The following is an 18,571-nucleotide window of genomic DNA, read 5'->3' as shown; positions in this document are numbered from 1 at the left end:
AGCGAGCGGGGCGTGTAACAGAGATGTTACAGTGGAGAGCCTTATAGCGAGCGGGGCATGTAACAGAGTGTTATAATGGAGCCAATGTTCCCTCTAATTTTTATTTTAGATGCACGATCCCTTTGAATTTGCTGCGCGGTATCTTTTCCAGCATTACAGCTGGTGAGCGGCCTGCACAGGACCTCCCGATCGGCACGCAGCTTAGGGGGAACGTGGAATGGAGCTCCTTGTAGTGAGCAGGGCGTGTAACAGTGTTATGGTGGAGCTCCTTATAGTGAGCAGGGTGTGTAACTGTGTTATGGTGGAGAGTCTTATAGTGAGCAGGGCGTATAACAGTGTTATGGTGGAGAGCCTTATAGTGAACAGGGTGTGTAACAGTGTTACACAAATAAACACTAAAGCCTGCACATCTGCCGATGCACTTTATTATGGTCATATTTATGCTAATATATATGTACAAATGTATGTTGAAATGTTTAAGTGTCCTAATCCAAATTGTACACTCTCGGGGGCCGCAAGCCTACATTTCGTTGTACTGCACTTGTGCACTAACAATGACAATAAAAGTTGATTTGATTTGATTTGGTGGAGAGCCTTATAGTGAACAGGGTGTGTAACAGTGTTATGGTGGAGAGCCTTATAGTGAGCAGGGTGTGTAACAGTGTTATGGTGGAGAGCCTTATAGTGAGCAGGGCGTGTAACAGGGTTATGGTGGAGAGTCTTTAGACGCACCTGTACATCCCGGTATGATAGCAGCAGGTTCATTACAACGTCTGCACTCAGAAGCTCAACGCTGTCTAGACGCTGTTGTATCTGTGCGAGTGCTTCCCGCAGCTCTTTCCCACTGTACATTTCCCTCGCTTTGCGGATTTCATTCCGAATGGTTTCCCGAAAATACTCGCTGCAGAACAGAAGACGAAGTGGCCTTAGCAAAGACAGCAAACAGAACCAATCTCAATGCTCCAGCATCTATTTAAACTCACACATCCCAGCCTCTTCATAATCGGACATCTATTAATCCTTCTCACTAGTTTCTCCTGTTAGGCAAGATCTGCAAGAGACTCGTAGATTTTAATATCGGAAGCATGAGGGTCTATCACTTCACTGAGAGTTCCCCACAGCTTCAGATCTCGGGATGTAGTACTCTGCAGCCTTTGGGGAGACTCAGTCCCTTTCGATGGAGTACCCAGGTCAATGATGTTTGAGGGCACGGAGTTCAAGTATTGCTGCAAGGATGTGACATTGACCAATACTTGGTCATAAAAACCTCGAATAGTTGTATCATAATTCATGGGTGCCCATTCTTTGGTGCTAATTTACCCCCTCTCCTGTCCGACAGGCACTGACCTATCCTGGGCATAGTTTCACAAACACTATGACCCTCCGTATCTTGCTCAATTGCCCTTCTACCACGTACAAGCCTAGATGGTAAGCTTGGGCAGGTTGTTTAATCATACCAGAGGCTGAACCCAACCTCATCCAACACAAACGTAGAATCATAGAATCTTACAGCACAGAAGGAGGCCATTCGGCCCATCGTGTCTGTGTTGGCTCGTTGAAAGAGCTTTCCCCCTGCTCTTTCCCCATAACCCTGTAAATGTTTCCCCGACAAGTATATATCCAGTTCCCTTTTGAAATTTACGACTGAATCTGCTTCCACTGCCCTTTCAGGTAGTGCATTCCTGATCACAATAACTCGCTGCGTAAACATTTATATAGTCATTCCCCCCTCTGGGCATTGATCAGAGCGTGACCAGATACAAGGCCTGGTAGGTCCCTCCTTCTGGCTCCACCTCTACTCTAGTTTCAAACCCTGCTCTGCTTGCAAGTCAGAGCGGAACAAATATTACTGAATGTGGGGCAGGTTCAGAGGTGATTGGAACCAATCCCAACTGAGCAGACCCCAGTTGACTGCATCCAATAAACAAGACGGTGAAGAATTTGGGCAGATGCATTTACATGAGCCAATTGGAGTACAGAGCGCAGGACAGAAAAGCAACTGAAATATAGTCGGTCCCCCACCACCCCCTTCATTACCTACATTTTTTACAGGGGCGATGGAAGGTTTATTGCAAATTCAAAACCAAAAAGATTCTCTCTGCATCATTAGATCTTTCCATTTCCCAGATATGCTGTGACCAATTTTAACACTCCCATCACTGAGATCAGCTCACTCAGCACAGGATGGGTCTTGAAACTGAGACCTTCCTGGTCAATGTGGGTCAGTTCCTCACTGGATAAACTCAGAACACACTGACGTTGGTGCGCCTATCCTGCCAATGGATTACAGGATCTTGCAAATCTTGAGGTACCACCAACGCTGCAAATCCACTGGCAGGATAGGTGCACCAATGTCAGTTTTCTCGCTCAGGCCAACATCCCCAGCATCGAAGCTTTGACCACGCTCAATCAGCTCCGATGGATGGGTCACATCGTCCGCATGCCCGATACGAGACTCCCAAAACAAGCGCTCTATTCGGAGCTCCGACACGGCAAGAGAGCCCCAGGTGGGCAGAGGAAATGCTTCAAGGGCACCCTCAAAGCCTCCTTGAAAAAGTGCAACATCCCCACCAACACCTGGGAATCCCTGGCCCAAGACCGCACAAAGTGGGGGAGAAGCATCCTGGAAGGCGCCGAACACCTCACGTCTCTTCGCCGGGAGCAAGCGGAAGCCAAGCGCAAACAACACAAGGAGTGCATGTCAACCCAAGCACCCCACACACCCGCCCCTTCAACCACCGTCTGCCCCACCTGTGACAGAGACTGTAGGTCCCGCATTGGACTCATCAGTCACCTGCGAACTCATTTTTAATGTGGAAGCAAGTCATCCTCGGTTCCGCCTAAGAAGAAGAAATTCAGAACCATCGAGGGACAGGAACCTTGGTATTTTTAAATCCCCAAATCACTCACACATCCACCTTGCTCAGAGATCGGTCTGATTATATTAACATGTGAGTGGAAATGAGATCAGAGTTGATTTCCTCAAACACAACTTGTCCTCCGGCACAGTTGAAGGGATGGGATCCTCTCACCAGGAATTGATCTGGGTCTCCTCCAGCAGCTTAGTAAGACGGTCAACCAAGGGCATGAGGAGAGGCTCCAGGTTAAAGTGCGGCTGGAACATCTCGGTCAGACATTCCATCATACTGGCTTCACAGCAGAAGACCTTTCCACTGGGCGTCACTATGTACGGAATGAACATGTAGTTCCCATAACACCCCTGGAAAAAACAGAATGAGAGAGAGAGACAGTCAGTTTAGTTCTGATCGGAGGGGTTATTGTCACCACAGTGGAGAGCTTTCAAAAATGCTCTGATTGAAAACTCCACTCAGTGTCGGCCAAGTTGTGTTGCAGGTGGCCACACAATCATTCCACTCTTGCACATTCTTTGCCGAAATGGTTTTGTTTCCCATCTTTTGACTTTTTGTGTTTTTTTGTGCTCATTAAGTTGAGATATGTTAGTAGTCAAGAACATTGCCAATCTGATGCCAATTTAGGCTCAACTTTGTCCTGTGCTCCCACGGCCAACAACAACTTGTATTTATCTAACGTCTTTAACATAGTAAACAGTCCCAAGGTGCTTCACAGGAGCGTTATCAAGCAAAATTTGACACCGAGCCACATAAGGAGATATTAGGGCAGATGACCAAAAGCTTGGTCAAAGAGATAGGTTTTAAAGGAGAGAGGCGGAGAGGTTTAGGGAGGGAATTCCAGAATTTAGTGCCTCAGCAGCTGAAGGCACGGCCGCCAATGGTGGAGCGATTAAAATCGAGGCTGTGCAAGAGGCCCGAATTGGAGGAGCGCAGATATCTCAGAGGGTTGGAGGGCTGGAGGAGATTACAGAGATAGGGAGGGGCGAGGCCGTGGAGGGATTTGAAAGCAAGGAAACAAATCGGGGCGTGGCTTAACCGGGAGCCAATGTAGGTCAGCGAGTACAGGGGTGATGGGAGAACGGGACTTGGTGCAAGTTAGGACACTGACAGCTGAGTTTTGGATGACCTCAAGTTTCTGGAGGGTGGAAGATGGGAGGTCGGCCAGCCAGTGCGTTGGAATAGTCAAGTCCAGAGGTAACAAAGGCATGGATGAGGGTTTCAGCAGCAGATGAGCTGAGGCAGGGGTGGAATTGGGCGAGGTTACGGAGGTGGAAATAGGTGATCTTAGCGATTGTGCAGATATGTGATCGGAAACTCATCTCAGGGTCAAATAAGACACCAAGGTTGCGAACAGTCTGGTTTAGCCTCAGACAGTTTCCAGAGAGGGAGATGGAGTTTGTGGCGGGCGGAACAGGCTTGAGACTGCCCACTCATTCTATGCCAGATGCTTACACGGGAACAGGAGTAGGCCATTCAGCCCCTCGAGCTATTCTGTTAGATCACGGCCAACTTGTACCTCAATCCCAGCCTGATGTCCAGCCAGAAGACAGAGGCAACCCTTGACCCAGTAGTCTGTGCGGAATTTGACCCCAGGTCCCAGACATGAGAACACAGAGTCTAACCCATTGCACGACCCAGACCCCTGCCAATGCTTAGTTTAACAAAAAAGGTTCCATTGTGTGTTCAGGATGATACAATGCCTTGCAAACCACTTGATGTTGTTAAATGAGCAGTGATGACGTCATTAGTAAGGGGCGCTGCCAGCGGCACCTAGTTGGTAACGGTTGCTATGGCGTTGAACTAAACCAGCTGTTGTAACACAAATCTGCCACAGCTGAGCACACCAGCGAAGGAGCAGGGCTTCTAGAACACTCCACAGCTTCTTAAAAATGCAGACGCTACAAAGTGCCTGTGTTACAAGTCAGTCATTACACACAGCCCTGCCTTTGCAGCAATATGTGTGGCTCTGTGACAGGGGCCAAGGCCTTCTCAATTGAGCAGAATTTTTCACCATACCCACTGCATTCACCTGCCAATGCCTAGTTACTAAACCTTCCTCCTGCCACCTGCACCACAACCGCCCCGCCCCCAACCCGCCACCTGACCCCATTCCAGAAGTTTGGATGGGAAGAGGCGTTGTTTTTACAGACGCAGAGACAGGCACCATAAATATACAAGACCAGCACCGCCAAAAATATCTTCAAGCCCAACTGAGTCAGGAATGTGGCTGGTCTTCAAACTGGCTCCTTCACCTCTGCCCAGTCCATAGGAAAAAGCACTGCACCCTTGAATGAAGAACCCACTCAAAACCACAAATAGCTCTCCTACTTCCTGTTCCCTACCTGCCAAAAAGCAAAAACCAAAATTAAGTTGGAAATGTGCCTCTCTCTCTTTCCCCTCCCCTCTACCCGCTAACTCTCTCCCCTCCCCCCTCTCACACGACCATCTCTCTCTCCCCTCCTCTCTCTCCCCCACACCTCTCTCACCCCCACCCCTGGATAAGACACTGCTTCGGTCTCGTGCGTGGAAGCTCTCCAATCGCTGCCACTGGTTGCCTTTACAGAGTGACTAGAGCTTTCGGTAAACAACCCTTCAACGTGTTGAATCTGGTCCACACTGAATTACACGCTGTTGTCACAGCCTTTGAAGTGTGTTAAAAGTTTCAACTGAGACGCCAAACTAAGATCACAGGATATGCCAAGGAACACAATCCATTTAATGCCCTACCCAACCTGCCAAGTTGTATACATTCCAGAGTATGGTATGAAATGTAGCAATAAAAGATATTAATTTACCTGGTTTCACATGCAAGGACTCTTAATTTGTAACGTGCGCCCGGTATGGATTCAGTGCTGGAAATTCTCTGCCACATTCCTCATTTTTCTCTCCCCAGCCCTGGGAGAGGGTCACCTGCCCTACCCTGGACTAGAAGGTCAGGGTACTGACCCTCTCCCGGGTACCCACCAATGCCCGTCTGTAACTGGATTCAGGAGGAGTGCGAGAGTGGGGCAACTTGGCTTGTCTACTCTGTTACTTCCTACTGGTGAAGTAGTTTGCATTCACTCTGCCCAATGCCTCCTCACTTACTAGCTCACGAATGCAGCCCTGCCCGACAATTGTGATGTGAGGTCAGCTTCGACTTTAGAAGGGGCAAGGGGAAAAAATGCTTCATGTCAGTCACTGACGACAAGTTATTTTATAATTTTTCAGAATTTTATAGAGATCTATCTCATCTTTGTCCCATTAAGATTCTGCATTTAGTGTAAATCTCGGCTTACTCAATACCTGTTGCAGAACCCCAATGCACAGTCACAGGAAGCATTAATTGGGCAAACATATATCTAGACAGCGCAGTAATCCTGGCACATATCTGAGGAGGCTAGATTCAGCCATCCTGTACACAGGCCCCGACATGTCCTGCCATAGTGCCATCAAGCATGGGTTAGATACAGAGTAAAGCTCTCTCTACACTGTCCCATCAAACACTCCCAGGGCAGGTACAGCACGGGTTAGAGTCAGAGTAAAGCTCTCTCTATACTGTCCCATCAAACACTCCCAGGGCAGGTACAGCACGGGTTAGATAGAGAGTAAAGCTCCCTCTACACTGCCCCATCAAACACTCCCAGGGCAGGTACAGCACGGGTTAGATAGAGAGTAAAGCTCCCTCTACACTGCCCCATCAAATACTCCCAGGGCAGGTACAGCACGGGTTAGAGTCAGAGTAAAGCTCTCTCTAAACAATCCCATCTAGCATTTTTAGGTCAATAATAGCACACGTTGGATACAGAGACTGATAATGCAGCTATGAGCAGCTTCATATTGTGGATTGTGCCCATTTGGAACTATTGAGACTACTTCACATTCAGTTCATATTGGACTGTTACAGCCAGAGAGAAGAGACTTCATTCCATCTGTCAGGGTGGACGTGAACCCTGGTCCTAGGGTGCGTTCACCTCACATCACTTTGTTCTTTAATCGTTATTGCTACAGCTTTAACAATCATACTCATTTTTAATGGTTGACATGGAAACGTACCATATTTCTCTGGCAAATGATGTCCTGCAATTAAAACAGGAAATGATCAATAAAAAGTCAATTTTAAAAATTTACTTCAAAGAACAGTTTGGAAAGAGCAATGCTCCAATTTTATATTTTCAAACATCAAGAGTTATTTACCCATAGACCTCCTGAGGAGAGGTACTAATATTTATCAGTGAGTGAAGGGTTAAATGACCACCTCCTCTCGTCAGATACAGTGGCCGGCAGGAATAGTGGGCCTACAGTAGCATGGCCCCGCTGGATGCGGAGTGAAGCAGAGAGAGACTCCCTACTCCAGGGGATCCAATTCCACTTCCCTCCATTGTCAGGTCAGGGCCCAACTCCAGATTCAGGTTGTATTTACATTGTAAATACTATGGTTGAGAAACTGCTGCCGCAGTCGTCAGGGTGATCCTGAGCTCCCTGAAGGGGGCCACACTCCAAGGGAGCACAGGCTGGAGATCACTAGTAGTGCCAATTCCGAGGCCCCACTAGGCACACAAGTGCACCTTTGGACTGGCCCTCCAGCTCAACACTGCCCGTGTTAGTAACACCGATATGCTGGCTGTCCCCTGCCGTGCTGTTACCTGGGAACTAGGTGAGGGAGCGAGTCCACGCAAGAAATCCTTCAGCAAGTTGAACAATTATGTTAAAAGCAATTTAGTTCGGCACATTGTTCCCAGATGAGGCCTGATATTAATGAGCCAACCGGCATTGAAAGTACATTGCACGGTTCACAGCCAGGTCCCCACAGAACAGGCTTGTGGTCAAACAGTTTGAACGTAACACGCAAAAACATCACGACAAGCAACAGCTGGGATAATGCCAGCTAGACACCAACAATATATCAATTCTCAAATAATTATAGCACTTACACATCAGTGTAATATCTGTTATACAGGACTTGTGAGCCAATTAGTTGCTGAGTCAAACACACTAATTTATTCTAGTTTGGGTTAGTACAGTACAGCGGGACCTTCAAGAGCTCTCATCGCCAACTGAAGGGATGTTCATTCTGGGAAATTTTATTCACTATCTTGGAAACTTCATTAGCAGGGACTAAATGTACAGCCGAGGCTCATCACATCACTTGTTACCCATCTAATTCAGAGTTGGAATTCCTCTACTTTTAATAAAGAAAGACTTGCATTTATATAGCATCTTTCATGACCTCGGGATATCCCAAAGCGCTTTACAGCCAATTTTTACTTTTGAAGTGTAGTCAGTGTTGTAATGTAGGAAACGCGGCAGCCAATTTGCGCACAGCAAGCTCCCACAAACAGCACCGTGATAATAACCAGATAATCTGTTTTAGTGATGTTGGTTGAGGGATAAACATTGGTCAGGACACCGGGGGGAACTCTTCTGCTCTTCTCCAAATAGTTCCATGGGATCCTTTACATCTCCAATAAGACAGATGGGGCCTTGGTTTAACATCTCATCTGAAAGATGGCATCTCCGACAGTGCAGTGCTCCCTCAGTACTGCACTGGAGTGTCAGCCTAGATTTATGTGCTCAAGTCTCTGAAGTGCAACTTGAAGCCACAACCTTCTGACTCTGAGCCGAGAGTGTCACCACTAAGCCAAGGCTGACATATTACCCTGAACATTAAACTTCATCAGCCTTCCCAGACAGCTTCACCACAAAACACTGGCTACACAGACACGCTCCACACTTCCCAAAAATTAAAAAAATATATTTACAATGGCGCTGAGTCATGGAGATTGACGTTTTAGTCCAGTGCAGCGGCAAATCATTAGAATACATTTTTGTATTGGTGGTGGGGTAAGGGAAAGGCAGCGATGGGCAGTTTTGCATGGATGGTTTTGCTGGTGAATAGGATGTGGAGTTTGAAGTTTAACTCGGAGTCAAACCAAGGATGAGAACCATCTGTTCAGCTTGACTAAGGAGTCAAGAAGGGGAAAAGGACGTGGCTGTGTGGTTTTTGGCAGGAGCCAAATAGGATGGCTTCAATCTTCCTGACATTCAAATTGGAGGAAGTTCTGGCTCATCCATGACAATGTCCGACAAAGATTCCGATAGCACCGAGGTGGTCCTGGAGCAACGTTCCCCGCGCAGCATTGACAATGTTAAAGTTCGCGTAAAAACAAATTACGGGGAACATTGTCTTGGAGTCCAGGGTGATGGAGAGTTAGAGCTGGGCAACGTTGACATACAATTAGCTGTGACTCAGTCGGTAGCACTCTCGCTTCTGTGTCAGTAGGTCGTGGGTTCAAGTCCTACTCCAGTGGCTTGAGCACGTAATCTAGGCTGACACTTCAGTGCACTACTGAGGGAAATATTAAGATCCCATGGCAGTATTTGAAGACGAGCAGGGGGGTCCTCCCTGGTGTCCTGGTCATTACTTAGCCCTCAACCAACATCACTAAAAAATAGATTATCTGGTCATTATCTCATTGCTGCTTGTGGGACCTTGCTGTGCGCATATTGGATGCCGCGTCTCCTACATTACAACAGTGACTACACTTCAAAAAGTACTTCATTGGCTGTAACGTGTTTTGGGATGTCATGAGGTTGTGAAAGCCGCTATATAATTGCAAGTTCTTTCTTTTCTTTAATGTGGAAAATAACACCATCCTGCAAATAATGAAGAAAAGAAGGGGACTAAAGATAGAATGTTGGGGTAATGCAAATAGGACAGGAAGTGAAGCCATTGCTGGAAATGAACTGGCTGTGGTGGGACTGAAGCTGGACGAGGGCAGTCCAGCTGAGAAGAACCACAGTGAAAAGGTACTAGAGGAGGATGGAATGTTCGACTGGGTCAACAGCGCAGAGAGATTGTGGAGGACAAGGAGGGATAATGCACCATGGTCACAAGTACAGAAGCTGACTTTCACCAGGCTGGTCTCTGTGTTGTGGTGTGGGCAGGGCAGAAACTGGACAGGAGGGGCTCACACAGGGAGCTGTGGCAGAGGTCAGCACAGAGGTGAGTGGCTGACGAAGCTGTCAAGGAACTTGGGAGACGGACAGCGGTCTCAGATGGGCCAGTAGAATGACAGGACGGACGTGTTGAAGGTGGGCTTTTTCATAAGGGAGAATGACTACGGCAATCATGAACACAACACTAGTTGATCCTGACCTTGGATTGGTAGAATTTTTTACCCATGACAGAATATTGTATGAGTAAAGGGAGTGATTTTCTATGTGCTTTACCAGCTGGGATTGAGAGGGCCTTCAGTTTTCAGCTACAGCTATTCTCACAACACAGGTGCTGACTCACCCCAGTGAAGAGAATTTTAACATAACCTTCAGACAAATGTCCTTCAGCCCCAGTCCACAGGAAGGAATCTGGAGCTCACAAGTTGTGGCACACAGCTCAACCCAGTGATACGAGAGAATGAAGGTAGCGGCACGACTTGTTTGAGGTATATGGACCCTCTTACCTGTAGTGACTGCAGCGTTGTCAGATTGCTATCGCAGCAAAGGACCACATTGTTCGTCATGCTGAAACTCTCCCGTACGCCAAGATGATAGAAGAGTGAAGGCTGACAGTAAGGGTCACTCATCTCCACCACTGCAACATCTGTAAAGAACAGCACCTTTAATGGAGCACTGAGAATATCCGATCAGCCAAGGCTGGGTTACATTCCTTTCAGTTGAAGGATATGTGACTCTTTAATCTTTTTCCCCTCATTTTGTTCCCTCTCCCCACTTTTGACCTCCTGGAGCCATACACCCCCCAACCCCTGTGGCTTGGAGGGCCTAAGAGTGACCTACTCCCGACTGCCCATCAGCCAACTGAGAGGATGCTCGCAATACTGGACTCTTTCTATTGGGAATGGGCCTGGCTTCCACTTCTAGTCTCATGGCCAAGATCAGCAACTCAGTATAGGGAGGGGAAAGAGAGGGACTGAACGGACACGTCACTGGTAACATACTGCCATAGTTTTACACAAGCCCGAGAGAGTTCCTGAAATTAATGTTTGAATGGATTAATGCATTAGTTAATTAATGCGTTCATGTATTCATTCATAATTAATTCATTCATTCATTCATAAATCATTCATTCATTCATAAATCATTCATTCATTCAGGTTCTATATCACAAACCAAACACTGAGAGAATCCAGCTCCCGAGCCTCAGCCCCACAAACCACGTTCAATCTGCACCATCAGGAAATTTCCCCAACTTATTGAAATTACTGAGGGAAATGAACGCCACCATAGAAATACCAAGCCAAATCACACGGTAGATCTAGAGGAAGTAATAATGAAGGATGTAAGATTAGAACTGTTGTGTATGTAATATGTGTGCTACTTGAACCTATGGACAGGACTGCACTACTTGTAGGGCGTAGTGATACGCAGTACCACTCCTGGCCATAGGGGTATAAATAGTACTGTGGGTACTGATCTCCCCTCAGTTCCCGCCTGTGGGCATGAAGTAAAGACCTACGTGCAGTCCCTACCTCCAACCAGTAAAGGCCTGTTTGAGTTATACGTTTAAGTCTTTGTGTTAATTGTTCAATACAATACACATACTTAACACTGGCGACGAGTCGGTTCGAACCCTGCGGCAGTTATTCCACGGCGGCTTCGTCCAAAGACAGGACGTTGAAGAGAGGTTTCAATCCTCAACACCCCACTCAAAACTGAAGGGCAGCAGAAATCCTGACAGCTTCCAGCGACTGGAAGCGACAGGCATTAGGACCCTGAAGCCTCCATAACCTCGTGGGTAAGCCAGAGCCCGGGAGGGAGCGAGCAAGAGCCGCGCGAGCGGGTGAGCCAGAGGCCGGGAGCCGCTTCAAGTGCGAGGCGCAGCGCGGGCCAGCGATCGGGACCAAAGATAAGGGCCGCACTCGGACTGAAAGGCGCGGCGGCTGCAGAAGCTCAAGGTGCGAGAGCCGCTTCGGTCGGGAGCCACTTCACGATCCAGCGATCGCATCCGCTGATAAGGGCCGCACTCGGGGGCTGAAGGGAGACGGCGTCGGGGGACGGGTGAAGACCGCCAAGCGCGGGAAAACCGCCATTTTGTGGGCGGAGGACGACGGCAAGAGCGGGAAGCCGCCATCTTTGATAACAAGTAAAGAAAATAAAATCTGAGAAATTGCAAATCTACAATGCCTAAACACGGGAATATTAGCACCTTTGATAGTGATCTCGAAGATTGGGCCATATATGTTGAAAGAGTAAAAAATTATTGTAAGGCCAATAAAATTCGTGACCAAGATAAAGCTCTAACATTATTAAATTTAATGGGTGCGAAGACATACGGGCAATTGAAACACCTGTTATCACCAGATGAACCGGCGGATAAGACGTTCGATGAGATTGTTACTGTCCTGAAAGATCATCTAAACCCCACGCCGCTGATGCTAGCGGAACGATTTAAATTTTACGACAGAAGGCAGCTACAGCATGAAAGCAATGCTGAATATTTGCTGGAATTGCGTAAATTAGCGAAATATTGCCAGTTTGGAACGGGACTGACAGATGCACTACGAGACAAATTTGTGTGTGGTTTATTTAAACAGGATACACAAAAGCGACTGCTCGAGGAGAATGAGCTGACGCTTGAGAAGGCGGTCACTATGGCAGCAGCACACGAAGCCGCAGCGAGAGGCACGGCAGTAATGCAGCTACGGTCACCGGAGCTCAGTGCACACAAATTGGGTGTGAGTTCTGGCAAATGTTATCGTTGTGGAAAGACAACGCATGATCAGAACCAGTGTTGGTTTAAAAACCAAGAATGTAGAACTTGTGGTAGGCTTGGACATATAGCTAGAGTATGCAGGTCAGGGAAGAAGACCAGCAACAAGAAGTCACCGCAAGGAAAATACGCAAAGGTACACAAGGTGACCGAACAGGAGTCCGATTCAGACGCTAGCAGTAATGAACTGGCTAGCTTAAGCTGTAATGAACTGGCTAGCTTAAGAGTACTCAACGCTGGTAAGGGTGCAGACCTCCAGACAATTTGGGTCACTCTTCAGATAGAAGGAGTCCAAGTAAAACTGGAATTGGACACTGGATCGGCATTGACGGTCATAAATAAGAAAGATTACGGAAAGTTATTCCAACATATTCCCCTACAGGATACGGGGATTATATTGAAAACATACACGGGGCAAAGAGTGTACCCCATCGGGAAAATAGAGGTTGCAGTGGTCCACAAGGGCGAAGACAGTCAAATAATGGACTTATATGTGATATCTGAAGGAGGTCCTCCACTACTAGGACGGGAGTGGATTAGGAAAATGAATATGGACTGGCATTTCCTACAAACAATAACGAGTGAGAACTCGGTGAAGATAGTCGGCCCAGACTCTGGAACGGATGATGGTAAGCCCAACTCAGGTGCAAAAGACAAAGTTTCAGCACAGAATTCCACTGAGCAACAACAACATAGTTTAACTGTGGATTCTGAGTCTGGCAAGTCTACTGATGTGCCCATTTCTGAGGGACACCGGGCTCGAACTCAACTCCATTTCAAACTACAACAGCAATTAGAACAAATGCTTCGCCGTTTTGAGCAAGAGTTGAATGCAACGAAAGAATTCTTTGATATAGAGTTGGAGAATCTGGAAAGACAACAGAAGCAGCTGATGGAGAAAATGGAGCAGGAGCACACAAAACGTCTGATGTCAGAGGAGTTAACGGTCAGCCAACTCCTGCATATGCTGAAGGACAGGACTCTGAAATGGGAAAAACTTGAACACGAACTTCAATATTCAAACGAAAGGGGTTCGGAGCTCTCAAAGGTTATTGGAAGAGCTGAGGTGGCAACACAGACTGAGATGACTGCAACAGAGCAGCCCTTGGATGCCAAAAGTACGCTGACTCACGTCAACGTAGAACAACAGACCGCTGAAACAGCTGCTCCGGTAGAGGGATTGAATAGTCCGATCAATCAATCTCCAAAAGAAGTTGAAGTAGTAAAATCTCAAATGAGGTCATTAGTAAACGACTTGCTGAAAGCCCAGAAAAAGCTGGATGCAGAGGTACACATGAAGAAGTCTCTTTAGGAAAGAGGTCTGGATTTGGAACAAGAGCTGGCTAACGTCCAGCTGGGTATGGAGGAAATAGACGACCCTCTCACTGGTCTAGCTCAGGACGACACCGAATATTACCATGACCTGGTGGACGACACCGAATATTACGATGTCCTGTCCTGCCCAGCTTGTAACTTCGACTCCCAAAGTGCAGAAATCATGGAGGAGCACCAAAAGTCTACGGAACATCGGGAGAAGCTGGCTCTACGACGGAAACAGGAGGAAGAGAAGGAGGAACTGCGCATGCAGCTGGCAGCTGTGGCAGCTGACAATGGAGCCCAGAGAGTCTCCAAGAAGCAGAAAAGGAAAAGTCGAAACAGAAGATGATCCATCTGAACCATTATTACCTCTACCAGATCACACACGTGGTCCCTCCGAACGGAGCCAATTCAGTTCGGAAGTTCAAACTGTTAAATCCATGGAAGGACTATTGAATGAGTCACTCCAGCAACGTGAACCGACTACACCACAGAGATTGAATCTGTGAACTGTTTCCCGCAGAGACTGAATCTGTGATCTGTTTTGACATGAAGTTATCTATGTATCTATGTTATTCTGTTATGTAAACCTGAAGTTATATATGTATATATGTTATTACGTTATGTTAAATGGGGAGATGACTGTAAAGCTAAGAAGGGAGGAATGTTGTGTATGTAATATGTGTGCTACTTGAACCTATGGACAGGACTGCACTACTTGTAGGGCGTGGTGATACGCAGTACCACTCCTGGCCATAGGGGTATAAATAGTACTGTGGGTACTGATCTCCCCTCAGTTCCCGCCTGTGGGCATGAAGTAAAGACCTACGTGCAGTCCCTACCTCCAACCAGTAAAGGCCTGTTTGAGTTATACGTTTAAGTCTTTGTGTTAATTGTTCAATACAATACACATACTTAACAAGAACACTGTCGAGTTCTGTTTGATTTACCTTTGTGGGGGCCAGGGGGAGTGTTTACAGAACCACTCCCAGGAATCTAAATGAGTTGGGATCAATTCCATGATTACTTACAGTTCAATTTCCATAACCATTTAAAATAAAGATTTTGACATTGTTTTACATAGGAACATTAGGACCAGGAGTAAGCCATTCAGCCCCTCGAGCCTGTTCCGCCGTTCAACTAGCTCATGGCTGATCTGCACCTCAACCCCATTTACCCGGCTTTGCTCCATATCCCTTGACACCCTACCCAACATAAATCTATCAACCTCAGTCTTAACAGCTCCAATTGTCCCCCAGCATTCACAGCTTTTTGGGGGAGGGAGTTCCAGATTTCTACGACCCTTCATGTGCAACAGTGCTTCCTGATTTCACCCCTGAATGGCCTGGCTCTAATTTTGAGATTATGGCCTAGAAATTCAGTTGTTTGCGCCAGCCGCTAGCGCCTTAGGAGGAGGAGATGTGGGGCGCTAGGCGGCTAGTGGCCGGGCGCAGCACGATCTGCGCCTCTCCCCAACTTCAGTAAAGATTTAGCGGTGGCGCAAAGCCTTTGCGCGCGCTCAGCTGCGCGCACAGATCCTGACGTCATTTCATCGTGCAACGCCCTTTGTGCGCCCCAAACCGGAAATTCAGTGGCGCCGGCCTATTGTGCGCCTGGCGCCCCTAGCGACTGGTAGAGGGGAACGGTTCCCAGTCGCTGCGGGGCGAGGGGGGCGCAAATTAAAGGGCACTCCTCCTGCAGTAGACATGGCAGCCATTTTGCAACACTCCTTCTTTGTGAGAGACGGATCTTTGCAGAGAGACAAAGGTAGAGAGCTTTCTGGTTTGGCTCAACACTCGCACAGGTACTTGTGGCTTCAGGCCACAGCTTTGCACTTGTCTTTAACTTCAGAGCCATAGCATTGATTGGAAACATATAATGGGGGCTGCAATGGGTGCAAACGTTGGCCTTCTCCATAGTCCTGGGCGTTGTACAGATCAAGCAGCAGTGGTCAGGCCTTGCTTCAGGGCTGCAGTGTGCAGGGCGTGGCAGGCAAACAAATCCACCCTCCCCCTTTAAGAGCTCACCGGCGCCAGAGAGTGTCTGCCGTCAATCAGCAACTCGCCGAACCTGCGCTGCGCCCGCCCTCGGGGGTATCGCCCTGGGCCGCCGGCTTAGCGCCTAATGATAGTCGTGCATCGCCTGTTTTAGCGCAGCAGCAACCTCTTGGGGCGATGCCACTGAATATCAGCGAAGGTGGCGCAAAGTTGCGCCGGGCACAAACTTTAGCGGCCACCCGGCTGTAGCGCCCCAAACGTGGCTATACTGAATTTCTAGGCCTATGTCCCCTTGTTCTGGATTCTCTATAGTTTCTCTGTATCTACCCTATCGAATCCTTTTAACATCTCAATCAGATCCCCCTTAATCTCCTATACGCAAAGGAATACAAGCCAAGTTTATGCAACCTGTCCTCATAATTAAACCCTCATAATTACAACCCAAATTGTAGTCCCCAACACTACAACTGCAGCATCATTGCAGAATAGCGATATCATTGTAGGTAGAAAGAGTTTGGAAACAAGCAGCTGGTCCTCTACAGTGTACCACTGAAACAGGCAACAGGTTTTTAAATTCCACACCTTAGGTTCTTAAACCCCTGATGGTTATAGTGTGATTGAACAATGGAAACTATGTCAACCATGACACTTTGCAATCCACAGATAACGTTTCATGGGCCATGAGGCACAGAAACAATTGCATTTGATAGTTTATTTAGTCATCCATGTCTGTCCTTAACCCTATAAACACTCAACATTTGCATATTGAATTATCATTGGCCCGCAGGCATCTGTAAGGAATACCTATTATATTCACATGTGATCACATGCTGAGTTGTCATTGGCCTGCAGGCATCTGTAAGGACTACTATTGTTTGGAAGACCCAGGCTAGGGGTCCTAATACCAGGCTTTTCCCCACTGGTGCTGTATGATTAAGATCACAGACCTAATGCTTAATAAAAGAGTTAAACTGTAATACTCCGTTGTCCTGCAATTTATTATTTTTGTACAAAGTGTGCAAAACAAGACACCCTCAATATCATTCTGTACCACATACTTATTCTTTATAACAAAGCCCTTCAGCACAGCTTTAAGCAGGTATCTGGAATCATAGAATCATACAGCACAGGAGGAGGGCATTCGGCCCATCATGGCTGTGCCAGCACCAATTAGTCCCACTCCCCTGCCCTTTCCCCAATTGCACTGCAGATTTGTCTTTTTCAAGTATATATCCAATTCCCTTTTGAAAGTTATTATTGGATCTGTTTCCACCTCCTTTTCCACAGGGCATTCCAGATCATCATAACTTGCTGTGTGAAAAAAATTCTCCTCATCTCCCCTCTGGGTCTTTTGCCAATTATCTTAAAATCTCTAGTATTCCTCTGTTTAATAATTCTTCTGATTTCTCATCATTTTTGAGGATGATCATTTTGTACTTATCCTCCAATTCTGCCATCATAATTTAAGTCAAACAACCTGCTTGCAACATCACTTTATCTTCAAATGAGCTTTTTTCTCTCTCCTCCCAATGTCCCCTGAAGGTGTTGACTCCTTACTGAGCAATGGTTCCACCATCTTGGTCACACTCCATCACCTCACTTAAGTAGCCATTATTCCTTGGCGACTGAAGACAGCAGCCAGGCTATTTTACTGGAGATACATAGGAAAATGACAAGACAGGAAAAGACCAGCTGGTCCATCAAGCCTGTCTGCTACAGTCATGTTGCAACTAAGCATCATGACATTGAATGCTCCCACCCACCACCAACCATATAATCTCTTTGGAAAGGCAAAAAAAACCCAGAAGGACAAAAAAAAGCCTAGGCCAATTCAGTGAATGAGCGATCTGGGAAATCCCTCTCTGAACGCCCCCCACAACCACCCCCCCCCAACACCACACCCCCCCAAGGCCATCAAAACGAGTTCAAGGGACCACAGTGCCCATGAGGGTATATTACCCAACATCCCACCTACCTTGTGTACACAGTGATATCAGCCTCAGTCAGGACCTGGTTCAGCTCCCATTTGAACGTTTCAGTATCAGGGCCAAGCCCAATGCTGTCCTCATTTGACATTCACACACGTACCCTTCCAGCAGCAGCTGCTGAGAAACAATCAGCAGCTGAAAACCTGCCCATTTTACCCTCTCCAACAACATGAGTAGAGATTAACTGTGCCCACAGGTCAAGCACAGCACAGGTTAGATGGACAGTGAACCTGCCTCTTCCCACAAGAAGCAGCTTAAATCACAAACCCAGCTGCACATGGGTGGCATTTCCATTGCCCACACCAAGCACCCTTGGGACCCGCTTTGATTCCCTGGGTGCTGCAGTAAAGTAGCCCCGACCCCATCACCAAACCAGTCAAACCATCTCCTCAGCTGACATCACTGCAGTGTGTCTGTTTCAGTGAGAAAGTAAACAAAATAACTTGCATTTATATGGAACCTTTCCCGACCACAGCAAGTCCCCAAGCGTTTCAAAGCCAAAAAAGTACTTTTTAAAGTGTAGTCACTGTTGTAATGTACGAAACGCAGCAGACATTTCGCACACAGCAAAGTCCCACACACAGCTATCTGATAATGGCCAGATAATCTTTTTTTAGTGATGCTGATTGAAGGATATAGGCTGGCCAGGGAAGAACTCCCCCGCTCTTCTATAAATAGTGCCTGAAA

The 18,571-nt window shown here is 47.2% G+C and overlaps 1 protein-coding gene across 2 annotated transcripts in view; it reads right to left on the bottom strand.

Moving 5' to 3' along the window:
- The window catches only part of LOC147103075 (mitogen-activated protein kinase kinase kinase 5), a 201,153-nt gene that overhangs the window by 164,650 nt on the left and 17,932 nt on the right, over nt 1-18,571 (bottom strand). For both annotated transcript variants that reach the window (XM_085962370.1, XM_085962369.1), the window contains exons 2-5: nt 10,316-10,455; nt 6,909-6,932; nt 3,033-3,220; nt 733-901 (exon numbers count right to left, since the gene is read on the bottom strand). In XM_085962370.1, the coding sequence (XP_085818496.1) occupies nt 733-901; nt 3,033-3,220; nt 6,909-6,932; nt 10,316-10,455 (521 nt within the window). The remainder of the gene's footprint in view (nt 1-732; nt 902-3,032; nt 3,221-6,908; nt 6,933-10,315; nt 10,456-18,571) is intronic.

Source organism: Somniosus microcephalus, chromosome 20 (assembly GCF_052327205.1).
Source record: "Somniosus microcephalus isolate GS21.2 chromosome 20, FLI_Smic_1.0, whole genome shotgun sequence".
Taxonomy (NCBI): domain Eukaryota; kingdom Metazoa; phylum Chordata; class Chondrichthyes; order Squaliformes; family Somniosidae; genus Somniosus; species Somniosus microcephalus.
This window is presented reverse-complemented; position numbering and strand designations above follow the sequence as displayed.